Source organism: Molothrus ater, chromosome 7 (assembly GCF_012460135.2).
Source record: "Molothrus ater isolate BHLD 08-10-18 breed brown headed cowbird chromosome 7, BPBGC_Mater_1.1, whole genome shotgun sequence".
Classification (NCBI taxonomy): domain Eukaryota; kingdom Metazoa; phylum Chordata; class Aves; order Passeriformes; family Icteridae; genus Molothrus; species Molothrus ater.
In genome coordinates this window covers 27,645,889-27,673,164 of record NC_050484.2, presented here as the reverse complement: position 1 = coordinate 27,673,164, position 27,276 = coordinate 27,645,889, and the positions used below count along the sequence as shown (strand labels likewise).

At 42.5% G+C, this 27,276-nt stretch overlaps 1 protein-coding gene across 1 annotated transcript in view; it reads left to right on the top strand.

The window, feature by feature from the left end:
- The window catches only part of ADCY5 (adenylate cyclase 5), a 204,129-nt gene that overhangs the window by 164,881 nt on the left and 11,972 nt on the right, over positions 1-27,276 (top strand). Inside the window, exons 9-15 of the mRNA XM_036386627.2 lie at positions 8,444-8,466; positions 12,899-13,043; positions 14,680-14,777; positions 17,482-17,569; positions 23,796-23,912; positions 24,656-24,820; positions 27,050-27,225. Of these exons, the coding sequence (XP_036242520.1) occupies positions 8,444-8,466; positions 12,899-13,043; positions 14,680-14,777; positions 17,482-17,569; positions 23,796-23,912; positions 24,656-24,820; positions 27,050-27,225 (812 nt within the window). The remainder of the gene's footprint in view (positions 1-8,443; positions 8,467-12,898; positions 13,044-14,679; positions 14,778-17,481; positions 17,570-23,795; positions 23,913-24,655; positions 24,821-27,049; positions 27,226-27,276) is intronic.

Here is a 27,276-nt window from a genome sequence, read left to right as displayed (position 1 = left end):
GAAATACTTTGCTTTTCCCAGTATATATTTCAGAGCGCTTTTATAAATATTGATGAATTTTAGACTTCTGGAAATAATACTCGTGTCTCAGTTTTCATCAGCAAAACAAAATTGCCATTAAAGAAAAACCAATTTGGGGATTGTAGTCAACTGTAAACTGCAAGAGGTTTGTTGTAAACAGCAATAAAAAGGGAAATGTTGATACTTTCCAAAATTACAGGGCTGTTCTAGATGACAAATTATTTTCTTGCATCTTTTACTCTGCTCAACATTATTAAGTTTGTATCCAGAAAAGCACATCGAGTTTGGGATTACAATAATTTAGGAGATGTGGATGAGTTAATGTAGATTTAGGAGATTTTAGGAGATGTGGATGAGATAATCTAGTGGACAAAATTACAAATTAGCAGAGTTTCAACAGTGTGTCCTCTGAAAGTGTTGAAATATTGTGTTTGCTCTAACCTAGAAGGGAGAAGACTGATTAGAAATAAAAGTCTTCAAATACAGGAACGTTTATAAGGACAAACAATAATGATAAATCATTCTCCATGACTGTAAAGGGCAGGTTTAAAAATAATCATCTTAATTTGCTGAAAGGAAGGTCTAAATTAAGAAAAAAACTTAGATGCAAGGAACAGGCTGTATAAGAAGCTTGTGAAATCCCTGATTTTCATGAACAATTTCTAATTATTTTATTCAGGGCTTTTAAGTCTGGAGTGACATCACAAAATCCTTTGCAAATATTGAAACAATAAGGTTAAAAACATTCTATTAGGAGAATGTATAGGGAATAAATAATCTATGAATTATATGAAATACATGTAAAGATTTTAGAAAGTTTCTGATCTGGGCTGCATGGAGATTCATGCCATCAATCTCCCCACTTTGTACAGGAGCCAGCTATACCCCCAACATTGCTGACAGAGACTTGTCTAGCCCTTGTTTAAAGACCTGAAAGGATGGAAAGTCTTGCTGGGCATTCTCTTCAACAGTTTTATGACTTTTGTTGATGTTTTACTTCACATGTCTTCACTTCAGTTTGAAACCATGGTGCTGCATGAGCAATTCACAGTAGATAGAAGACAGTTTAATTTTCTCTCCTTTACAATTATCTTCTCTGTGGTTGAAGACTATTACCATGTCTCTGCACAGCTCTGATTCCCTCATCAAGTTTGTTCCCTGGTTGCAGTGCTGGTTTCAGTCTGACCATGCTTCTGTCATGAGTCTGAGTACAGCTAATGAACCATTTAATTTGCAGTGAAATTGTGTATGAAGTCACTGTTAGTTACAAAGTAAAAAACTGACATAAAATCAAATAGAGATTATATATGTGTAGGAAATACCACTGCATGCAGATGTGAAAGATGTGAGACAAAGTTATAAAAATGGAGCCTGGCTGGCATGATAAAGGCAATCAGTCCTGATTCCTTGTGGTGCTGCTCAGAGCTCTGCACATCCTTCTACCAAGCCATCTACCTTGATGGCTTGGTGTTTGTTTTCTAATGAAACAGCACTCATCTACAAGCAGGGTCATTCAATAATAAAATAATTCTTTGTCCTGTTCCCCCTGTCCTAAATCAAACAGTTCTTTGCATTTTGCATTGTTAATACAGCTCATTTCCACTCTTTATGTCTCCAAGTTGCCCTTACAATAGATCTTGTTACTTGGAAATCAAAACTGGGGGACAGGTGCCTCAGTGGAACAGATGTCATTGCTGGTTCTGTGCCAATTCTACCTCTTAAATATCAGAAATAATGGAAATAGAAAATAAAAGCTCCATAAGACAAGTTTTCCTCAGTCAGCTCTGTCAAAGAGAATTGGATTTGAGTCCATGAATTAGGCACTGAGGGTTCACCCTCCTCTGAAATTTAACTGCAGGTCACCATTATCCTCTTTTCCAGCAATCATCTGCTAAATCTGGTAATTGCAACACTGACGTCAGCAAAGCTGGGCAGGGGCCCCCAATGGAGAAGAATTTGACCCACTATTTTTTCACTGCTATTGTAGTAATCTAACTCGTAATCAAGCAGGGAGAAACTCACAAAATCCCTTCTGCTGTAATCTCCACATATTGCTGTAGATCTGGGAGGAAATTGTTAGTCTAGTCTGGGTTTTACAGAGCCAGTTTGGTTTTGATAGCTCTCAAACAGCAAGGGGAGGAATCCCATCCAGCAGTTATGCTGTGTAATTGCTTTGGTGCTCACCTGGAGAAAGGGTTTGCCTGATTCACATGATCCATGGGATCTCACACAAATGACTGGGTGTACAATGTACATTGCTCAAATTGTCAGAGGCTTTACACTCCAGTATCCTCATCTGCTAGCCTTTTATTCTAGTCGATCTGGACTTGCAATCATCCTTGATTACTTCTTTAAAAGAGGGATAAGAATCCTTCTTGTAAAGAACTAATCAATGCAACACCAGATCTGCAGCTGCTATCGAGAAACCTAGGAAGAGTTTGATAGTTGCTTGGAAGCCTTGCACTGATAATTTTCCCACCATTCAGTACCCTTTTCTAGAATAAATTTTACTCATATGGGAAAGGTCATTTGGATTGAGACAGTACTAAAATGTGTCAGACTGGTTTTGATTGGGACTAAATTTAGCCTGCAGAAATAAAGATACAATTCCCTTTTATTCAAAGAAACACTTCTTCCAATGTTCATGGAAGCATTGCACAGGTGGATTGGTGGCACTTCCCAGAATGATTTCTAAAGCCTTCTCAAGCAGGCAGTAAGCCTTAATGTCAAAAGGCTGCAGGTCAGCAGGTTTGGGTCTGGGTTTCAGACAGGGTGAGCAGCTCTGGCCAGCACCAGTGGGCAATTTCAATTAAGGCTGGTTAGGCTGGGATCCAGTCTGTCTGCATCTGATTAGAAGGCAAACAGTAGTTTCTGGAGAAGTTTGTGGTATTTATCATCATTTGGAGAGTAGACATGGAAGGGCAGAGATTATGGAGCCAGGAACTGATTTAGAGCATTTCTAGGACTGCTTATTTTTATGTCTGCTTTGCAAGTTCTAAAAGCTGTTCACAAATGAGGCACAGAACCAGAAACCATTTCACTTGAAAATGTGACCTTTAGACTGGAGAAATTTGGATTCAGAGTTCACAGAAAACTGTGAGCAACCTGCACTTTTCAGAGGTGTGAGTTCAGAGCCAGAAGTTAATTAAAAGTAAGGTAAAGAAAGCCTATTTCAGCCAAAGTAACCGCTTGCGATCTATAGATTTAAATCTGATGGCCAAGATTAATTCGTGGCATTGGCCAGGTCTGGTCTGCCAGCTGAGGACTGCCTACAGAATAATTTTGAGTTGAAGAAAGCAGAGGGTTTCACCATCTGTGACCAGTGCTGTGGAATTAAAGTCTTTTTATCAAGTGGGGTGGGCTGCAGAAAATGAGCACTTCAGCTTTCCTTTTCAGACCTCATTAGTCTCTGTTCCAGCTATAGCAGACACACTTATCATTTAATCTGTTTCATAAACTGGTTTTCTGCCAGTCTGTTGTTCTGCACTTAGATGCTTGTTAAATATCCTTCCTATCAGGCTTTATTCTTTCTGGACTCTGGAAACAGAAATTGTGTTATTTTTGGCTTGAGTGCTTTGAAGTCCTTCAGTTTTGCTTCTGCATTTACACCTGACAGCGTCTATCTTCATAGCGTTGTCTTTTTGACCACAGGGACAAAGCAGAAGGTACAACAGTGCTGAAAATAGATGTGAATAATTAGTTTTGTGGTAGAGCCAAAGCAGGTTTGTTTTTATCAACAGCTACTCTCAGCCTGTCACTCTCCCTTTCTGTTTTCCATGGTCCCTGTCTCTGGGAAGCACCTCTGCAAGTTGGCCTTAACTCTTACAAAGCTCATTTTGTCCCTAAGTCCAAAGTTATTTCAATTTCTGCTTTAACATCATGTAAGTTCTATTTTGACTTTGTTATGGAAATGAAAACAGGGTAAGAAAATTTAGTTTCTTTGTCATTTTTGCTCCTAAGATCTTTGCTGGAGTTGAGAACGAAGTTTTTAAGGGTGGAATTTATGCTTCCCACACATATTGCCATTAAGAAGGTCATGAAGCTCATCAACCCCTCTACTGCCTTATTTTTGGAGTTAAATGAAAAGTTAAAAGCATATAAAATCTACTCCACTTTTCTTTGCATATTTACGATATGTTAATAATTGCAGCCAGTGTTCTCAAAGCTAGAATTATTATTTCTAATCGTTCTTGATTTGAAGTGTTATGGTGTAGCAATCAGCTTGTCATGTCTTTGACAAACACTTTGTCATTCTATTTAAGGAATCAGTTTTAATCTTCAAAGAAAAGGGCTTAGTTAATTTAGAAGTCAAGCAGAGAGATGGCAGTCATATGAGCTTTTAGCACAATAGATATTCATAAAATATCCCCCATAAAGTAGTAAGCCTTAGGGGCCATAGGGACTGAGGTAGTAACATTCCCTCTTTTCTTCCTCCTGCACATCTACTCCCACTGAGGATGTCAGTGTGGATTCTGAGTCACCTGACCTGCCATAAAACAATAAGGCTTTTTAATGATCTCCTGTAGAAAAGACAAAAGAGCAGAGCCTTTAAGGGAGTTGATTCAGCTGAGTTTGGGTTGTTCCTGAAGTGAAAGAGAGGACTTGTCTTAGTCCCAGAGGAACTATTAAATGCTATTACCTTTGCTTTTGCAATCTGATGGCAGAGTAATACAGCTTCCTGGGGGAATGAGAAAAACACCAGTATCAGGGATATTTAAAATGAGACTGAATAAAATTTGCATGAGGTCCTATGTGCAGCAGTCCATTAGTACTGTACTGTGGTAAGACCTATCTCATGCCTTATGGTCCCTTCCAGAAGGAAGGAATTTTGGCCTGAACAAGGGCAACTTTTTCATCATGATTATGGAGCTATTCTTGAAATCCTGCAAACTCCTATCTGTCTGATTCTTGTAGCCATCATCACTTTTGTAATTTTCAGCCCTACTGACAATTCCCAGCCTTTTCTCCATAGCTTCCTGGAAAACCACTGGTATTTTTTCAGTCTGCTGGGTACAAATCCATGAGCAGTCAAGAAGGGATTTAAATTCTTAACTCCAGGAATTGGTTGTTCCTCTTCCTATCCCTTTACACTCCCTCTCCTAAATGACAGGCATCTAATTTTTATCAGTTTTGGGCTTTTTTTTTTTGGGGGGGGGGGGTCAAATTTCTGTATATGTTTGCGCAGAAATGCCAATTTTGCCATATCTCTGTGCAGCAGTACCCAAACCAGCTGTCCAACCTGGCTGTCCAGTGGATCACATGAGGGGTACTGAACAGTGCCTTTAACCCCTCGTATTTCTCTAGAGTTTGGAAGTTTGGCTACCAGATTATGAGTAGGAATGAAGAAAAATCCATCTCACCCCTATTCCTGCAGGCTTGGTTGTGTGTTTATCCTGTGTATAACACAGACCATTGCAATTGATGGCAAGCAGCCTTACTCTGAGCCAAGGGCTGGAGCAAAACATCTGACTCCTGAAGATACTAAACTATTTGCCAGCTGGGGAGAAGAAAAAAAGATCAACATGTCATTAGTGCTCAAGCCTTGTGCAAGGGGAAGGAAATAATTTGAAGTGCAGATTCTTCAATGAACCGAGCATGCCCTCAAGAGTGGGAGAGGTGAAAGCACATTAACCAAAACCCAGGGGGGAATTTCCCTCCCAACCCAAAGCAGGGTGGGCAGCATGACCCTGAGCACCTGATCACCTCCTCTGCCTGAAAGGCTTCTTGGTGAGTGATTGAAACATGGATGCTTTAGTGGAGAGGGAGGAAAATCTCTGGTCACAGCCAGGTCCGAGAGGTGTATTTGCTCTATATCCTGGCAAAGTCTTCCAGTGCAAATAAGAAAGATATCCTGTAATAAATGACCAGGTTTTAAGAAACTGTGTTTAAGGATTTTCTTCCTAAAATAATCCCACAGACCTTTCTCTAGAACAATTCCATTTTTGGCAATTCTGCTTGAAGAATCTTTAGTATGAAATGGGAGCATTTGAAGTGAATCATTTAATTTGCTTAACTTAAACAGGTTCCTACAACATTTAATTTTAAACTGATTCTCTCTAATTAAAGTTCAAGTCACTCTTAAATATTTAGCCTTCTTAAATGAAGATCCAGGAAAGAAAATGTGATAGTCTTTTTCTTTTCTGCTATACGTGAAACATGTATTTTTTTGGTCTTTAGTTTTGAAGCACCAATTTAATTTGAGTTGCCATCGAGAATAATTTCCAGAATTTCAAGCACAATTTTGTATTGTAAATTGAAAAGCTAGATCAATTAATTCTCTTTTATTTTAGAAACTTTCCTTGTAACAGTTTTGCTGAGGAAGAGAAGCAGGGCAGAATCAAACTCCATGTGGATTAAGTGTTCACCCATATAAACGGCCAGTTAAATATTATTCCACACTTGAAATATTGGGGAATTTTTTGAGGATATGCTTGCTGAGCTGTTCTAGTGACTTGACCTGGTCAGCCTGTGTCCTCAAACTTGTGCATCCCAAAGGCAGGAGTGTGAGATCTGTGTTTAGTTTGAGGAATTCAGTGGGATGGAGGGTTACACAGCTGGTTGTGAAAATCAGACCATTTTAGGGGACTCTCCCACTGCAGTCAGTCATCCAGTTCCCAACTGGCTAAGCTTGAAAAAGTGACCTTGATATCTATCTAATAAAGTACTGGCTGTTTTCTCATGCCTTCCCTCTGCTTATTTCTTGGCTGGTAGCTATTCATGTTCAGTTGACTTGGGTTTTTTTTTTTTCCCAGCCTAACTGACTATGACACCAGACAAATTAGTGAGCATTTTGTCTCCATGATTAATCAGTGAGCTTTCAGTTTTGGCACTGTGTTGTAGGATTACTTAGAAGATAAATAAATAAATCAATCAGATATTTTTGACAACTGTAAAATAATTAGGCAAAAGAAGAAGGAAAAAAACCCACGCAACAAAAGGTTGAATGATCACTCTTTAACATGAAATCAGAAAGTACTTTTTTTTTTTTTACTTGAATAACTGGACATGCTAACTTTGAATCAACATTATTATTTCCTTCTTCCCACCTGAATCTGGTGGTGGCTGTGACATGGTACTGAGAGACTTCCTTGATCTGAATTTCTGATGGGTTAAGTTGGAATGACAGTTTCTGTTTAGGAGTGTGGTTTTAGTCTGAAACAGAGTATCAAAAATGGGAATTGCTCTCTCAGTGAATCACAGTCCTGGCTGCTGACCTGAGTGACAGACCTCACTTTTTCCCTCTGGCAAAGCTGGTGTGTTGGCTTTCTTTCTGCCATGTGGCCACATTGCTAACTCACTGCAAGGGCAAAATCTGTTCTCATTTAGTATCTGGTCAATGTTGTTGTTTCTGATGGTTTTGGACAAGGCCCCTGTGGGAAGACTTTTGCCCAAAGATGTTTGATTTTCCACAGTCAGGGTGGATTTCAGTGTGCTGCCCCCAGAATGGTTGCTGCTGCAGGTCCAGCAACTGGAATATCCTCACGTGCCCTGAGCAGTTTTGGCCTGAGGTCTCTGGGAGAAAAACAAAAGCAATTCTTCATATCTCCCAGCTACATTTGTTTTATGTTTTGGAACACAGGGTACAAACTCTGTGCCTGAGTATTTGACCCTATTTGTCAAATATACAACTTTTCTTGACTACAGTTAAATTTAAGCCAAGATGTCAGAGGGCACATTTTGTTTCAGCCCATGCAAAATGGCAATTTTGATGTAATTTGGTCTGTTAGGTATGTTAATGCTAAGCAAATAAACTTTTGCCCCCATATAAAATTTTGTCTAAGGCCTTCTAGCTATTACAACTATGGATGACTCATAAATACTTAATCTATTCAGGTGGTCCTGAAAGAATTGTGAATATTTGGGCTATTGCAAATATCATAAATAATTCCTGAAATCTTATTCAAGAAAATATGTTCTGTGTGTGCATGTGATGAGGGGGGGAGCATGGAGACCCTTGGGAGAGATGAAAACCAAAATGCATCCATTGCCCCTAGCTGAGCCCTGGTATAAAGAGATGCAGCCTTGTTGAATACAGGGGGTTGATTTCAGTTATTGTTCTGAGTTTTGTTTCAAGTAAAACACATCCTCAGTTAAAATATCAGCACAATTTCCATTGTATCATTTGTAATGGTGACTGCTAAAAAGAAGACACCTGAAATAAAGTGTGCCAGCAGTCAGCTGAAACGTTTCCTTTATCTGCACTCCCATGAATTTAAATCTGAAGGAATGTGTTTTCCCCAAGCTGCTCTTCTGCCCGCTGGCAGGCCTGCACAAAATATTGTTGTGGGTGGGAAAAGCTGTCCATCCACACCTAACAAATGAGTGTCCTGAAAAGTCCCCTGTGAAATGCTGTTCCTGGGATGCTTTGTGTTCTCAAGGTCAGCCTGTTTGCTCACCCTTGTGCCCTTTTCCTTTCTTTCAGGGTTTCGAGGACCCCAAGGACAAGTAAGCAAATTTACTTCTGTCATACACTGTTATGTTTACACGTTTGGGATTTTTTTCTCATATTAAAAAAGGACAAAAATTGATGCCCAGAAGCCAAAAATAATGCTTGGGCTCCCCAGAGGTTTGTCCTGGAGGGACAGCCAGCTGAGGGCACAGGATTGACTGATGTGCATTCAGAACAGCCACTGCCCTCAAAACATTTATTTGTTTGGTGCTTCTAACTTGCTTTTATAATTAAAATGCTTTTGCTGCACTTCCCCTTGCCCCAGATAATCTCCACTCTTTAAAAATAAGCGAAGACAAAATCTTCCTCTAAAGTATATATAAGTGTTGGACATCTCCAATAAGAAAGGTTCATGTATGTATTGAAATGCCTGTATCACTTCTGAGTTTACTTGTATATATTTTATGTTACTCATTATTGCATATTACTTATTTCTGCATATAAAAATACACTCAGAAATGATAACTTTTTGGAAAGAGTAAATTCAAAGTTTAATGGTCTAAAATATAGCCAAATTTTAGCAGCATTTTCATTTTTTCCTGTAGAACTTTAGAGAAATTGTTAAAACAATTTAATGTTAATTTAATTTAATTGTTAAAACAATTTTATTTTGAAAAATTGCCTTTGGAGGAAAAAACCCAAACACATTCACTTTTTAACTTCTACAACTGGACACAACAAAAGCATTTCCTGTATTGAAGGTGTTTAGAATAATTTCATATTCAGTCCTGCTGAATGGCATTAATTACAAGCTTGCTTAGAGCCAGTCAGGCAACAGTGGAGGAGACTGATGCCTAAAATATGTTGCTGTTGCTCTTTGTCATGTTTCTCAGGCTGAGTGGATTTCTGTGAGCTGGGACAGTTAAATGCTTCTGTAAGCTCTAGGCATCCAGCTGTGGCAAAATTCACATTATGGTGGAGAGCAGCTGCAAAAATGGAAAGTGATAAGTTTGAATATGGCAATATTAAGAGTCATTCTCTCCTTCCCTTGATCTTTCCTGCAAACTGGATTTTTGTAACATTTAGCTCTGTGCACCCTGGGATGTTTCTCTGGTCCCACTGTTTACTGTTCACTGTCTCCTGTGGTATCCATGCATGCTGGGAAACTCCATTGATGTTAGATATGCTTTGGGCAGAAAAGAGTTAACAGATTACAACAAAATAATTCATAGGAATACAGAAATTTTCAGTATCCCTCATGAAATAGTATTTTTCCTCATAGTTTCTGCAAGAAAACACAAAAATCAGCTGCCTCAGTGCTGGTCCACAGCAGAGTCACCCAACAGCTGAGGAGCAGCATCTCCTCTGTTGCTCCAAGGGCCATAATCTCTGTTCTCCATCCTATAGTTTGAAAGGTTCCTTGGGCTGTTACAGCCAATAGCTGAGATGTCTCACTCAGGGTGGTGCCAGCTTATTATACAGATTTCAGGATTTTTGCATTTCTGTTCAGTACCAAAAGAAGCTACTACTTGCCTCTGATTCTCTTTATCCAGAAATCTGTTTAACTCAAGTACAAAGATTTGGCAAAAATAAATCTCTAGCAGAGTATGTTCATGGTGAGAATGGTTAAAATTAGATACCTAAACCATGTCAGGTCCTGAGGCGGCTCCTTCATGTGCAGAAATACTGAGGGTCAATACTTTTGTCTGGCAGCAAAGGAAGACGTGGGCAGCACACATCCCTGAAAACAGGACAAAACCTCATGTGCATGAGTGCAGGTTTAGTTACTCACTAAGCATGAAGCATTTAAAATTATGGCATACGTGTAGTTTTGGCAGTGGTTACACTCTGCATTGGCAGAAAGTAATTAAATCAAGAGCACATTTTTGGACCACTCTGAAGCCAGCATCTCTGGGTTAATTGGTAGCATTCACATTTGCAAGCAGAGTGAAAAAGTTGCTACAAGCTCTTGTTTGTGCTGTTCCTGTCCCTTGACACAATTTTCTGTTGGCTGCGTTTGAAGAAACCTCAGCACTGCTTTTAGGATGTGTTTTTGGAAGTTTCATGGCAGCCTGAAATCCTCATTTCCACCCTTCCCTCCACCAGCCATACTATCAATATATCAAAAGGCATTTTGACATATGAATTTCATTAATCTATGGCAGTAGCTCAGCTCTGACTTACAAGCACTGCCTCCAGGGCACTCCTTAGAACTGGGAACTTTAATATACCAATTTAAAATTGCATTTCTGCAAATGTACCCAAACTTGCTGCACTGTAATTTAGCTTGGGTACAATGGGCTGTGAAAGTCACCTGAACAGCTCAGGCTGTGCGAGGTGACTGAGCTTCCCTGCAGTCTCTGTGAGGGTGGCTGCCCACTGCCAATGTCCCAGCAAGGCAATTTCAAACCAGCAGGGGTAACTCCACACAGCCTGCAACCTCGGAGCTTACTGTAGTATTAGAAACACCCTGAGCAGTAAAACAACCTATTACAGACCTGCAGGCAGCTGAGGTGGACACCAAGCAGGCAGGTTCTTCAGACTGGAACTGGAAATGTGAGTGCTCTTTGCCCAGCTGGGTTGCAGCGGAGAGCGCATCCCATCTGCGTGCAGTGCGGAGCGGGGAAATGGGAATGGCCCCAGTGTGTACAGAACTCACAGGGCCTTGGAAGGCATTCTGTAAATACAAAGCCTAATGATTTCCTTCCTCGTTTTTATGAGCCCAGAAGACGCTGCAAGGACTGAATGAAAAGAAGCAGCATCCCCTTGAATGCTCAAGCAGATGTACTTCCTCTGAGGAAGTAAATTGAATGTCCTGACCTTGCAGGACAAAAACCCCACTTTTATTTTCAAAGCTGATTATATGAATTTCTAGGAACTAAATAACTTCTAGAGCCCCAAAATAAAAAACTCTTTCCCCAACCCCTTTGAAATATTAAGGTTGACTAAAACAGAGATTAGACCTTGAGACAAACTAGGCTTGTAACTGCTGTATAGGCACTGAGTAGATGCCACTGCTGTGCTGTCATGACCCAGCTGAGGTGCAGACGCATTCAGCTCGCTATCTGGGTCAAGGAGTGGTAGAATGGAAATGAGCAGATAGACCTGATAGACCTGATAGTTGAGGTACAGAGGCCTTCTTAAAATCTGATCCAGTTTTGCAGAAAGCTTTGAAAGAGCCTTCCTTTTGGAAAGAGACCTTTAACTTTTAAAACAGAGTCACATTCTGGGTTGTGAGTTGCTTTCCAGCACAGCCTTACCTGCGGGAGCCTGCTGGCTGCAACACAGAGTGCATTGTGTGCTCTGGTGCAGTACAAATGAAACCAGGGAAATAAAGCAGAGTAGCTTTTCATCGTGCTTTTAGACCCCAGGATTTTTCCTCCAGAGCTGGGGAGGGTCACTCAGCAGGAGCCCAGAGTTGCTGTGGCACCGTGGGGTTTGCACACAGAAATAGTTATCTGCTGGAATATACCCCCGTGCAAGGGGGGGCATATTTCAGTGGATAACTATTGGCAAACCCTGGGGATAACCTGGGCAATCATGCAAGCAGAGCAGAAAAACAGCACTTCAGGATTAGCTTTTAATTTCTGCCTATAGCTCGTTTGAGGGCAGGCCATTAAAGTGACAGCATCAAGTCATTAAAATACTGTTAGATTTTAAAAATAACTAGAATCTGGGGAGGTGCTTCAGGTTTCCTCATCCTCAGTGCAAAATGCCTCAGGACAATTAAATTTACAGTGTTATTTTTTCTCAATAGTTTTTGAAAATCAGCTTCATTTTTCTCTAGCTACAGCAGAGATTCAGAAAAACAGTGGCAAAAAAGATTATAATCTTGTTCCACATATTTAGAAAGCAGAATCAAATTTGTATTTTTTTCTTCTGTTGCCTTTTCTTTTTCAACCTTCTCTAAAGTAAATATCTTGTAAACAGATTTTTCTTTCTGTTTTATGCTTTATACTCATGAGTAACTGTGTGAAGGGGAGTCAGGCCACATTTTTTTCCCCAAATGTTTGTTCTGTAAACAACTTTTTCTCAAAAAGGGAGAATTGTTCAAGTTTGGAAATTTTCAAATAATATTTAGAGAAATTGTTACTAGAAAGCATGAAATATGACTGGAGGCATAAATCATTTTTTTTCAGTGCAGGCAGTTGGAGCTACAGGAGTACAGCAGTGCAGGGAAGGATAAGTCAGAGGACAAGGGGAACAAGGCTACCCAGTGGTTTTAGATAATGAGGGATGGAAATGACACCTGAGTGCGAGGAAACAGATGTAGTATAGAAACAGGGCAAATAAATAGAAGCTTTGTAGTAATGACTTGGGACTGGCAGTGAGCTCCAGAGCTGATACCACTCCCTCTCTGCTCCCAGTCCCTCTCCCAACTGGAGCAAAATGCCATTAACCTCCAGCTCATTATGCACTGCAATAACACACGGTGCAGAGGCAGAAATTACCTTGTGCTCTTATGCTCCCTTTCCATGGCATCCCCAGGAGCACCCAGGAGAGCATGAACCCAGAGGATGAAGTGGATGAGTTTCTGGGCCGGGCCATCGACGCCAGAAGCATCGATCGGTTACGCTCAGAGCACGTGCGCAAATTCCTCTTAACATTCAGGGAGCCTGACCTGGAGAAAAAGGTAACGCTGTCCAGAAACCATTGCAGTGGGTCAGCCAGGCTTGTTAGGAGTTTTAATTCTCCTGCAGAAAGTTAGGCTGTTATATCTAGGGTTTAAGCTGTAGTTTGGGTGCTGGAGGTGGGGTTGTGACTTTAAAAAATCCATGCTTCTTCATGGGAAACTTTAATGTAACTTGTCCTAAAAAAAAATCACAGTCATCTGAAGGGAGCACTGGCCAGGAAAGCCATTTCTATCAGACACACATGAATGTGCAGTGATAAGCAGTAAAGGGAATCCAGAATAAACCAGATTTTTTCTCTGACTTTCAGACTCCAAACTGAGATTGCAGTCACCCCTTATCTCCCTCAAATCACTGGAGAAGCCCACTTCAGCCTACCTAAGCTCCTCTGGAGGGACTCCTCCCCTGGAGGGACTCCTCTGCCCTTTGTCCCCATAGAGCCACAGGTACTATTAGGGCTCATTGGGATGCTATCTGTACTCTGGATATTTTTGGGAGCCCATTTTAAGCAAGAAATAGTTCTCTATCCCAAAAATGTGAGAAAGGGGAGTAACAGACCTCAAGCTCATGAGCAGTTGATTTCTTCCTGATCTGGTTTCAGATATTGCTGTCAGGCAAAGACCATTTCCCTGACTATATAGTGGAGACTATCCATTATCATCAGCTCTAGATGGCTGAAAAGTTAATTTCCAAGTCTAATTTCTAAGTCTAGAGGTACCTGGATGACATTATTAAAGGTACCATAAGAAATGGTGGGTTTAATTGCACAAAGAAAGTAATCCTTTTTTTCTTTCATTTTTTATTCAAGCACATATCCTTTGGATGCTTGAGTGGTCTGTGGGTTAAACTCATTATTCCAGGGAAAACACTTCATATATATCTGCACTAATTATTTTATAATTTTATTTAGAAACAGTCTTTCCTTGACAAGAATGACTACCTATTACAAAAGCAGAGCTTTTGAGGATTTACAGCTGTTCAATGATTCAGTGTGGGACTGGATAAAAGCTCGAGCATGTAATTTCCCCCCACTCCTCCTCTTCAATTTTATAGCTGAAAACTGCCAGGAAAATTAGTGGTTCACCTGTTCAGAGCACCTTTATTTTGTGGTTCAAACACTGATATGGTCTGTGCTGAGAACTGAGCTCCAAGCTAAAGAAAGCATCTTTGGGAACAGGGTGCAGCTCCCACGTGGCTGATATGATGACAAGAAGCTGGAAGGAGAGACTGTGTGACAAGCACAGCAGCCTTGCACTGCCACCAGGACGAGTCAAGTCATCTGCACAAATGCAAGGTTTTAGCAAGTCATTAGCAGCATTTGTCCCTCTTGGAGGAAACTTCCCATGCAAGAAGTTTAGGTCTGATGACAGTGACCTAGAATCTTGGTCCCAGATAATCCATTTCTGTTCCTCTCATGCAAGGGGCAGCTGGTGAATCCTCTCTTCACCCAGCTCTGTGGGTTTCTTCCCTGGCCTTTGGGCCCATTCTTGCCCTTACAGATTGCCTGGGAGAGGAGAGTTGGGAAAGTTGTTTTATACCAGCACTGCTTTCCAAGGACCTAGACAAAAGCCAAGCAAGAAGTTTTTGATGGCAGCCAGCCAAATTTCCCACTAACATAATAACTGTGTTTTTTTGCAGTACTCCAAGCAGGTGGATGACAGGTTTGGAGCCTATGTGGCTTGTGCCTCCCTAGTCTTCCTCTTCATCTGCTTTGTTCAAATCATAATCGTGCCACAGTGAGTACCCTTTCATCCTTTTGCTCCCATCTGTTCCCCTCCTCTATTCCAGCCTACTTTTTTGTTTTTTCCTTGAAAATTCAGAACTCCAAGGGGAAGAGAAAAATCCTTAAATAATTCATGCTCAAGTGATGCATGGTGCTTATTGTTTTCACCCATTTCTAGTGCAGATTAAAACCTCCTCACTGGCATGTGAGGATTTCTGTTTTCCCGAAGTGATTTCTCTTATTATTTACCTCAGTCCTAGGAAATTCAGTTCAGCACATTTATAAGCCTGTGGAAAACAAATATCACTGAGTAGGAAAGATTGCCTGCCAAGGCATAGCACACACTCACAGAACAAGGCTGGGCTGCCCTCTTGTCTAAACACATTGGGACAGGGAGGTGGAAACCCATCACAGCCTCATTGCTCAGAGCATGGAGGTCTCAGGATCTGCTTAGCAAATGAGGATAATCTCTCATGCATTTATTCTTCTGGACTCAGAGCAGCTGGCCAGGAGGAGAGGTAGAGAGGAGGCTGAGCTGCACATGCCTGAGCTTGTGGCTCACTCTGGGTTTCAGGGTTGCAGTCATTTCTTTTCCCAGGCAAGAATGGCAAAAGCTCCTCAGGGCTGTGGGGCACAGTGCTCTTGTCCCACTGCACTGGTCTGCAGCTTTGTCTGCAAGGCACAGCTCAACCCACTAAATCTTTTCCAGCAGTGAGCTCTGCAGAAATGGGACTTCTCAAAGAGTTCTTTAAAAATCACTTAAAATTACAGCATGTGGGTATTTCCTATAATCTGGTTTAGTAGCAATAATACACCATTCACTAAGCAATGCTGTGTGGAAATAAATTTAGAGTTAGTCATTTTTAAACTGAAAAACAAGATCACAGAAGCTATGAAAAGGCTCCAAATTTATCTTCCTTACAAGAAGACAAAAAATTGTCCCTAAAGAAAGCTCCAGCACTATTTTATGCCATCACAACTGTTTTCTATGTCTGTTCCCACCACTCTTTTTAGACTAGAGACTGGTTTGCAGTGTTCAGATCAGATATTCAGAAGGTCACAGAAATAACACGTAGTCTGATGTTTATCATTCACTCTCTTAGGCACAAGTGCTCACAGAAGGATTGAATCAGCAAAATAACATCAGGACAAATGCACAATGTAAACAGACAGGTCTGCATTGGGAACTGCAAGTGAAGCTGAAAGAGGCTCAAAATTGGAACTAGATAATTCCCAGCAATTAATGCAATGTTAATTACATCCAAAAATGTTCTCTGAGAGTAACTAATTTAACAGGGGCTTACACTTTGGACTTCCAGATATTGCTGTCATAACTTCACACCTGCAGAGGCCCTCTACCAGCCTTGTGTTGCTCATCAAGCTCCCTAAGCAGCCACTATGCTGTCTCCATAAAACCCAGTTTAACATTTAAATGACAACTTGACAATTTCTCATGTGTGGCAGCCATATGGCTGCCTCCTTTGTATTATGCAGGAGCCCATCCCTTATGGCAGTGTGGTGTAAATGTTGTGCTGTTCAGTCTCCTTCCATGCTGCCCATAAGGAGGGTTGTTTATTTGGGGTTTTTTTTGCAAGTTCTGAAGTGTCCTTAGTCAGCCTGGCCCGTCTGTTTGGTTCAAGAGTAAATAAAATTCTGTATTTTAACTGTAGGTCAGATACACTTCCCTTCACCTTTTGCTTTGTTTTTCCTTATATTTCAGTTGCATAACTTTGGTCTTTTATTGAACACCAAGTGAAACCACAGGTGCATATGTGTCACCATCAGAGCTTCATGAAAGACACACCGTGGAATCTGAATTTGAAACTAGAGACAGAATGTCAGTGTCAATTTATTATGATAAAGAGGAATTGCTTAAGGAATTTCTAAAAAGGCTCAAACAGTGAATTAGCAAGTACAATTATCCTAGTAGTCACGAGAGAACACAGAGACCAGCTGGCTTTGGTGTTGTTGCCCTCAATGTCACATTACAAGAGTACTTCCTTTAGATTATGAACAAGGCTGACTCCTGGGAGGGGGCCTATCCTGTCACACTGAGACCAATCACTGGGAAATTGGTGTTGAATCTCTTTGTGAGGAAAACAGATGAAAATTCACAGTAAAAAGTTGGCCCTGGAATCCTCTTTGTGCTTCAAAGTTGGGAGGAGCAGGAACCTCTCAAGCTGGCCAAGATAAGGCTGTTATCCCTGACTATCCTTATGCTGTGCTTGCTCACATCCCAGGCACCCGACAGAGCACAGAGAGTGGTGCTGCACAGACATTCCCTGTGCAAGACAGGAAGCCATTCCCACTGAGATTATTCTCACCCAGCTGCACCTCAGCACTCAGCCTGCCTTCCTTCCCAGGGGTGCCCTGCCCACAGCCAGCTGGGGGCTGACCTGCCACAACAAGTTCTTCTGTCACCTCCTCCAGTGCATGAAATGTGTTTCAGTCCCACCTCTGTCACCCCAGCAGGAAGGTGATTGCTGTAAAAGATGCAGCATTCTCTGTTCTGCAGCCTGTCTGAATAATTCTAAATAGGCCAGAGTATCTTGGTATTCAAGGCACCTCGTGTCTCCCACAGCTATCCTAATTGGAAAGCCTGTGCAGTGTGTCATAGCTTGTACAAATGTGTTCTGGAGAGCAGAGCTGGAGCTATTCTATACAATGTGCATTTAAAAAAACAAAACCAAACCAACCAAACCTCTCCTTGATTTCAGCTCTACATTCATGCTGGGATTTTACCTGACCTGTTTCCTGATCCTGACCACGGTGGTGTTTGTTTCAGTCATTTACTCCTGTGTAAAGGTGAGTACTGTGGTTTCTTTGTAGTCCTCTGCCTAAGATAACCAGATCAGCAATCTGCTTCTTCAGCTAACAGAGTGTGTTTTGTTAGCCATCCTTTCCACACTATGTGATAAGGGTTACAGAAAAAGCCTTTGATAAGGCAGAATGAACTGCAAACAGATGCTAGGGTTGGCATCTCTGTAGCTCAGCAAGAAGTAATCACTCTGTGGATCTGCATGTCTATTAAGTCCCCTGCAGACACTCTCATATTGATATCAGAAGAGCACATTTTCCAATGTGAGACCAAGCCCTGACCATTCATTTCCTCCCTGTAAACTTCCTGCAGCGTTGCCTGTGTGCTGGCCCCTGCTGCATATGCCTGTTTGGGTAGGCAGATAATCAGAAGCAGAATATCATCAAGGAAAAATGTCCTGGAGGGAAGTAAAAGCCATAAACATATAGAATTTTATCAGCCTTTTTCACATGAGTGTACAGAGCTTCCAACATTCGCTGGGCTCTTTCTTGTAGCTGCCTTTGATCAGAAAAGAAATACATTGTGTGAAGTCCAAAAACATATTAATTCTTCTTGTCAGCCTGTGGTAAACTGGCAGTGAGCACTGTGGGAAGGGTGCTGTGCTCATCCATTTCACTTAAAGGTGTTCCTATTAAAAACATTGATGTGTTTCAGGTTTAGGGATCCTTCTAGTCTAGAAGTGTCTGAACATGGAACATACTGAGATTCAGGCTCCTTAGCCCAAGCTTAGATTTGTTCCTCAGTGCCTGGAATAAAATAGCTCAGTAGCATTATGTTTCCAGCAGAAGAAACAGTGGGATAATGGATAATGTCAGGCAGATGATTTGTCTCACTTTAATTATCTTCTCTGTGCCATTTTCAACAGTTGAATGTGGGTGCTCTTGACAGACTTGCACCTTACATGTCTTTTTGATTTTTTTTAAGTTAAATTTGGAAATTAAGCTTTGCCTTCTCATATAATAAGAGCTGCAGAGTGTTCCCAGTGACAGAAGCTTCAACTACTATTTGAAGTTAACTACTCACTCACAGGGTTTCCTTTGGCCTCATGACAATATTAAAGGGAGCCTAGTTTCTAAGTGCAGCATCCCATTGGTCGGGCTTGTTTTCCAGCAATGAGAAGCAGAGTCAGAAATAACACTGCTGATAGGAAGGCTTGGGTGCCTTGAGCTGGGAAATGGTACCCACAGATGCCTGGTTGCACTTGGTGTGTCCATTGCACTTGAGGATGTTACTGAAAGTCATCCATTTGTAAACAGGTATCAGCAGTTCATGTGATTAGCAGTTAATTGTGACAAGATTCAGGTCACAGCCACAGTGAACTTGGGAATTGTGTGCTGAGCTGTGCTGCAGGTCTCTGGCAGCACCATCCCAGCACTCTGCCAGTCAAGCAGGGCCACCCCAGGTGCCTGGTTCTGCTGGGACAGCAGCTGGGCCAGGCCTCGAGCTCTGGAGCACCCCAGCTGCCTGATCCAAGGCTCAGAGCTGTTTGTCACCCAGTGGCATTTACAGGCCACTGCCACATACTGACAGCAGCACTCCATTCTTCCATCTTCATTCAAATCCTCTGGTTATGGTCTGGGCTTTTTGGTTAAAGTCATTACTGATCTTAATTACTGATTAATTTAAAAGGCACACAGGACTTTTCAGTCCCTGGGATGTTAGGCAGATTTCATTCTTGCTTTCTTTGTCTTGATCTTCCAAATTCCTGTAGAAGAGGTCTGTTCAGTGGTGCCTCCAACTGTTTCTAGGCTGGCTTTGCCTCAGTGCATAGGCTCTGGATGCACAAGACATCAGAGGGAATTCAGAATAACATCAGAATTTAATGGGATTTTCTGAAGCCCCTGACATTTCCAGCAGTGAGTTTTCATCCCCACAACATACTCATGTATAACATCCAGTGTGGCTTCTGTGCAGAGATTGCAAATATTGAAAATATTGGGCCTTCTAGCTCAGGTTCCTTTCTGATTACCTCTTCTTAGTGCTCCAAATTAGCCTCTGCTGACAACACCTGATTATGAGATGGCTTGTTTAGGGAACAGGTACTTCTAGTTTGTCAGCTCCACGTCTGATGGCAGCGGCTGCTAATAGCTGCAGCCCACTTCTGTCATCCAGACCAACATCTTTGTGTTTCAAGTCTTTGATTTTTAAGCAGTGGGTTTACCCAGCCCTTGGATAAGGGGTGTTATTTTATTTCTGTACTCCACGTTGCTCCAGGAAACACACACCTGCAGAAGGAAGGCAGTTTTGCAGATCCTTCAGATGAAAACCCTGAAGACAGGGATGTCAGCATTGTTTGCTTTGTTTCACACTCATGTGGGAGAGGAGAGCATGTGTTTTAAATACCAGTGTTTCATTCCACACAAAGTTGGAAAGCAGGTGTTCACCCCAGGACATCAGCATAAGCATAACTTTTGCCTGTTTGCTGTGCTGTTACACAGTAAGTGTCTCTTTTTTCTTCCTCTTTCCAGCTTTCATGTGAGATTTCCCCTCCCTGTTTTGGCCTCTCTAACTCTGCCTTTGACAGTGGCCAGCAGGCTCTTTCTGAACAGCTTGATCATGTTTTATTTTCTTTAGCTGTCATTATTATCTTCCACTATAAAATTCTCCATGGACTAGAAGTTGATCCTGGAACTGCCAGCGCAGCCAGCTTGGCTTTCCAAGTTTCTTCAGCTGTAATAAACAAGAGAGTTCCAGTTCTTTGCTTTGATGCTCCATGAAGTCTTGGCCACTGTGAGGTGGTGTCCCTTCCCAGTAGAGTCTAAGGTCATGGGAACCAGGGTCCCTTCTCAAATACTCTGCTGACAGACATCTGTTTTGCTACTAACTTATCAAGTTTGTGGTTTTTTCTTAAAATCCTTTAACTTCTGGTATCTGCACTGCTGTGTGGAATTCAACTTCTTGCATGGTTCTGGGAGAACACAGGAGAGAAATTTCAAGTTATCCTTTTGAGAAAATAAGCTTTTCTGTAGCTCTACATAGGTGTAGCTTGCCCATCACATTCTTTGCCTCCAGAACCTGGTCTAGATGCTCCTAAAGCATTTGGAGGTTCTGTCTCAATCAGGAAAATAAAACCCTCTGAAAACTGTACTTTTTTAATAGACTAATAAATCACTGTGAAATAAGTTACAGAAATGGACTTGCAACATCAAGTTGCCTGGAGATGTTGTCTTTTACTGCAGAAGCATCTTAATGTACTTCAAAATGACTCAAAGGCTTTTATTACAAATTGAAAAATCAGACCTTAAAGACCTCATCTTACAACATAACAGCAATTATCTAAGCAGTTTTCCATACCCACACTAGATGTTAAGAAGACAAAAAGAAGAAATATTTCTCTTCTGTCCTACATTAGCTGTTGTTCCAAAGAATTGACTTTATTTAGAGTAATTTCTTCATGCAAATGACTGGAGGTTACGGATTATTTTCAGTGTCACATATTTCTTGTTGGATCACTTTTTAAACTTGTACTTTCACCTGCACAGCAGTGCTCTTTCTTCACCTGCATTTACACATTTCAATTCAGAGGGAACTAGAATCAACTGGACAATCCAATTTTATTTTTTTCCCATTGTGGTTTTCTTTACATGGGGATTTCAAGAGTGCTAATGAGTGACCTCACCTTGTGTGGCTGCCCAGATGGATCACATCCTTGCTCTCAGCCCCTTCTCAGGAGTGCAAATGGGTCTGGGAGCTGCCATTTCATCAGATTTCTGTTTGTCACTCAGGCAGGATTTGAGTGTCCGTTTGGACAGTACAAGCCAATGGGCCCACCAGCAGTGCTGCTTGGATTTTCACTGTACTGCAATGTCCTGATACTCTGCTTCTTTTATGAGCACAGAAGAGGTCTTATTTTTGGGTTTTTTTGAAAATGGGAAGGAAAGTAATCTTCTTTCCTTTTTTTCTACTTTTGTGCTATGCCCCTGACTTGTGGATATTTTTATGGAAGAAGCAATGCATGAAAGGAGCTGAATTGTCAGACCTGAGATAGCTTTCAGCTCCCCATGTCTATCATAGAAGTCCTTCAAGCTGCAGGTGTTCCTGGTCTCCAGCTGCCTCTGTGAAATGGGGAGAGCATGACTTCTGTGACAGATCCCCCACGAGTGTTCATGAGGCAGAGGTTCCTCAGAGGCATGGAATGACTGTGTTGTTACACTCTCAACTGCAGCCCTGACCTCCTATGGGTTTTGGCATTTCTTTCTTCTCCAGGACTTTTCCCAGCTATATTTGTTTACTGACCTAAAATTTTTCCTAGTTTGCAAAGTAATGAGAACCAAGAATACAAAGAAAACAAATACAAAGAAAACATGTTTTCATTAGAATTCAAGTGTCTTCCACTGATCGCCTTGCTTGATATCTCAGGCTTGGTTCAAACTCTGGCTTTTTTGGGATTGTTGGCAGCAGGGGCTTGAGCCAAGATCCACAACAAAAAAACTCCAAAGTTTTATTTAGGTACCTGATTTCCCAGAGATTACAGCTGAAGGTTAGATCCCTGAATACCTTTGTGGAGCTTGGCCTTGAGGCTTAAACAGAGAAGTGGCAGGAAAACCTGTCCTGCTCTAATCTAGTGAGAAAACTGTCTAAATGAAGTACAGATTCTCCTTCTCCTTTCAAATCCTTTAGGGGCTAGAGCAGAGGAAAGCCCCATTGGATATTTCATAACCCAGTTCTAGTAGAGATCTGCTAGCTGACATCTGTGTGGAAGCAGCTGGACATGGTAGGGCAAAGAGATATTTTGGTTCATGGCTTATCAACAAAGCTAAAGTTTCTATGTCACCAGGGTTTATTTGTGAGAGAAAGGTGTTTTCCTTTGTTTTATAGTGGCTGCCACTGAGCCTGAAGGATTGCATAAGTTTCCAGTGCATTTCAATCAATCCTCATTCAGTGCAAATAAGTTACAACCCCCCTTTCCCCTTTTCTCCAGTCCCCCACAGAGCCTTGTTCTCCCCTTTCACCTGGAGCCTGTGCTGGTAGCAGGTGAAATCACCTCTTTCAAAACTCTTGCCACAACCTCTCCCTGCCTCTGTAAAGAGTCTCCAGCTAATCAGCTGCAGCACTCAGTAATTACACTGCAGGGCTGCTGTGTGGGAAGCACAGCGCTGACAAAATGTTGCATACCCAAAGATGTAAGAGTGAAGGATAAAAGGGAAAAGGAAGACTTTTAATAGAAACATTAGTCATAGTTAAATTGCAGTGCCATGGCGCTGTGCTGCTGTTTCTTTGTGTCTCTAAAAATACCCTTTAGTGGCTTGGTTATTGGTGCACTGAGTAAGGGAGGGGAGAGCTGGGCTCTGGAAAAGGCTCTGGTGCTGCTGGGCAGAGCCCCTCTGCCCTGGTGGGGTGGTGTGGAGGGGCAGGGCACTGTGGGAGGACAATCTCCCATGGGAGCACAAGGGTCTCCTGGCATTCCTGCTCCAGCCCTGAGCTCCCACTGGCACAGCAGTGGCACATGAAGGGACAGGGCTGCCTTGGCTGTCTCCTGGACACTCTTGCAGCCAGAGCAGTGCAGGGAGGCCTCAGGCCCCCCAGGGGTGACCCAGGCTGGGAAGGGCAGGGTCAGCTCTGCTCTGACACACGGGCTGTTTCCATCTGGAATGGATGCAGCAGTCAGTAGCCATCAGCAGGGAGTGCCTGGGCCAGCTGGGCTCCCTGACTGCCCTCAGCCACGGGGATTTTCGTCACTGTGAGTGTGGAGCAGAGTGCCACAGCCCAGCCTGGGCCAGCTGATCTCTGCAGAGGGTCTGACACATCACAGGGCTGGCCTGGGCTGTTTTCAGTCTGTGTCTGAAATGGCACCAGAGAGCCCCACAACACGCCTTGGTGATCAAAGGGACATGACATGTACTCTCATTTCTGCGTTTTTAAATTTTTGCTCCAGTAATTTCCAGGCTCGAGCTCCTGGCTATTTCAGTTACAGATGGCTTGTGGTTTGCTTCTCACAACAGGATGAGCACAGCCCTGCAAGCCATGCTATCTGGGCTCAGGAGCCATCACTCCCATTAGGAAGGCTAAGTAGATTTGGAGAGCCAGCTGGGCCTGCTGCCACGAGGCAGACACATCTCTGCCTGCCCTTGTCCCAGAGCTGCCATCCCCCATCACCATCCTCCATCCACACAGACCCATGCTGAAGGATGCAGGCAGCTCAAATGCAGGTTGTAATCTGTAAAACAAGCAAGGATTTGATGTGTCTATTTGATTTTTTTTTCTCTCATGCAGCTTTTCCCAGTTCCTCTCCAGACTCTTTCTAAGAAGATTGTACAGTCTAGGACCAATAGTACCTTAGTTGGAGTCTTTGCCATTATCCTGGTTTTTCTGTCTGCCTTTGTCAACATGGTATGTCCATTATTTCCTTTTGATGCATTCAGTTCTGCATTGTTCTCTTATTGGTGCTCTGCAGCATTGTGACTCTTAAAACCATTGAATTTAACATGACCCTGCCTAGGACTAACAGCATCTGAGGTTGGTGCCCTTTGCTTTTTGGACACAGAAAAGAAATGGGAGCCCAACAGCTCCATCCCTAGAGCCCATTATATGCCTGGCACTGATTTGTGCCCAAGTCCTTTTGTGATTTTTTAAATGCTTCTGCTCCAAGTACAGGAGCCCACCCGATGCAGATCCCTGCAGGAAGGGCTGGCACGAGGCTGATGTGTTAAATAACACACACTATAATAACTCCCACCATACTGAGTGGGACATAAGTGTTCCTGGGGCTTGCTGCCAGCCCTGCACGGGGCTGCCTCCTGCTCCAAGGGTAGGGATCAGCTCATGGGCACGGTGATGACTCTGCTTTTGAGGTGCACTTTTGGGACTGAGGTGGTCTGGCTGTGATTCCAAACACCACTGCTGAGTTTGGGCTCACAGAGAGGTGAGCTGTTCTCTGGGGCATGGATTTTGTTAATTAATATTTTGGGGGAGAAAAAACATAGCTGCTGCACATGCAGTAAAACATAAGTTGGTTATTTCATCTTGCATATTTTGCTACAGCCATTTCCAAGGGGCTTTTAAACTGATATAAACTATTTTGTTTTCTTCTCTTTGTCTATGCTGTGGAGCTTAATACCATCTTTGTTTTCCAGTTCATGTGCAGCACTGTGGATCTTGCCAGCTGCATGGCTGCTGAATACAACATCACTCCTGACCGGGTGGACATTTGCCTTATCAGTAACCTGACTTCCAACTACAGCCTGGGCACCTGGCAGGGGTTCTGTGACAGTCCTTTGCCCAGCTGCAACTTTCCAGAGGTATTGCTTGGAAAAAATGGGTTTCAGAGGTCTGTCTGGAAAAAGGCTATCAAACCTTTGTGGTAAATCTCAGTGATTCTGAGGAAAGCAAGGTTGTTCTTGACTGACATTGCAGGACTGACATAGGCAGACTTAAATGTCTGAAGTTATTATCATGAATCCACATTCATGTTTAAGTTCCTTCAGGGCTGAATAATTTGTAGGCTTTTAAAATAGTTGGATCCTGCCTGTAGCAGGGGAAATGTCCCTCTCCAAGAGGTCCTTAATGGCCTGCAGAAGTGAAAGTCATTTCAAAGGAGTTTGTGGGTGCTCAGTTTCACCTAAAAATCAGTTCTATGAACATCAGTGTCTAGTCATAGATTTAATGCTTCCCTCCATTGTTTTATATCCTGATGAAAAACTTGGCTTATATATTTGTTCCCAAGGTATGGTAGGTCTGGCCTCAGACAGATCAGCAGCCCAGACAGTGGTCTGCTTCAATTTGCAATGCAATTCCTGTGTCTTCAGGACATCTCATTTAGAAAAAATTAAAATGCTTCTGATGGGAAAAAACCCAACCAAACCCTCAATCCAAACCAGCCCAAATATGTTTTTCACATTGATAGAATACTTTAAAAAGAAAAAAAAAATTATCTTTTTGCATAGCTGTTCAAGACCTTTCTCCGAGTTTTTAGGTCATGGCCATTACATGTGTTGTTTACTGGAAATTGAAAAGGAAAAACAGCTCTGTTTAGGATGGAGGTAGAACTTATGTCAAGGTCATCTGGGTTTATGGGGACCTGACAGATTTATGGTGGATCTGTTACCATCCAGATGTCCAAGGTGCTACTGAAAGTCCTGGTATCCTACTGAACATATTTCCTTTTAACTTAACAGGAATATGGTCCCTGTGTGATTCAATGAGGTTTCTGAGACCACCAATACTACAACTTTAACCTTGCAGAGGCTTTAGTGTGCAGAGGCTTTCTGCAGAAAGGCCCAGGAGCAGAATCTGGCACAGTGCAGATCTAGGAACAGTCTGTGCCCACCAAGATTTTGTATGGAGTGCTGGCCCAGGACAGAGAGGAACTTTAGGCAATGAGGAATAACCATTTTGCACACTGAGGGTGCTCTGGCAGCCTTTAGCCAGGTCCTTCTGTTCAGTGGGCCAAGAAGTGAGGAGTCCCTCACCTGCACTCTGCAAGGCACGTGTTGGATCTGCTACAGGTGTTGCCTGTCAGTCCCAGTGTCCACCCAGGAGACAGTGGAATCCCACCCCTCAGTCAAGAGTGAGGAGTCAAGAACAAGCTGTACAAGTTATTTTCTCTAATTTAATATATCAGACTATTAATAAATGAGCTCAGAACATAAGCATATTTCTGCTTCAACTAGGGCTTGCTTTTAACTGAAAGGATGGATTGCCTCAGGCACATGATATGGGGTTTTTGCCAGAAATAGGCCTGTCCAGACAGAGTGGAAGCTTAAATCTTCACAGATTTGATAGCAGGAAGGTGGTGAGCTGAATAACATGCCTCTCTTCATTTTGCATCCCTGTGGCCTTCCCAGGAGCCATAAATGGCACCCATAGTCACACTGGGAAGCACTGGCATGCTGAACACCCAGCTCCCAGCCTGGCAGGAGCTGCTGCTGCACCACCCAGCTGTGCCAGAGGTGCTGCACAGCCACACATCTGCACCTCTGCAGCTGCTGGCTGGACAAATTATCATGGGGTGGGCATGGGGACGTTTGTCCAGCCTGTACCTTGCTGATGGAACCAGTGTGTGACATTGGAGGGGACAGTGCTTCCCCATTGGCCTCAGCGGGGCATCTGTCCAGGGGGGTGAATTGCCAATACCTTTGGTCCTATGTGTTGTACAGATATGCAAATTTGAGCCTAGAATTTGGCCTTAAAGCACAACTTAATCCAGCAGAACTGGTAGGAACTGTGTCCAGGGAAAAGCTGCATCCCAGCCTTGGGTGTCCAGCTGTGAGCCTGTGTCTCTTGAGAGTGAAGCATGTAATGCCTGCAGAAGAGGGCCACGGTTTTCCTGTTCATCCATTCAGTCTAAACTTCTGTAATGTGGGAGAATTCCGCAGGCAGCCCCAGGTTTATGTTTGGTCAGCTCAACAACATAACTACCAATCCCTTTCTATCCCTGTGTTTAGTTTCCTTTGTTTTCAGTTTTGATTTATCCAGCTGACATTCATCTCTCTTTTGGGTTTTTTTTTCCCATTTTTGTCTTTATACAGTACTTTACCTACAGTGTCTTATTGAGTCTCCTGGCCTGCTCTGTGTTCCTTCAGATCAGCTGTATTGGAAAATTGATCCTTATGTTAATAATTGAATTTATATATGTTCTCATTGTGGAAGTGCCAGGGGTCAACCTTTTTGACAATGCAGATCTCCTGGTTACAGCCAACACCTAGTAAGTGCCTTTCACTTCTGAAATCTTTGCCTGATTTCTTTCACACAGTGA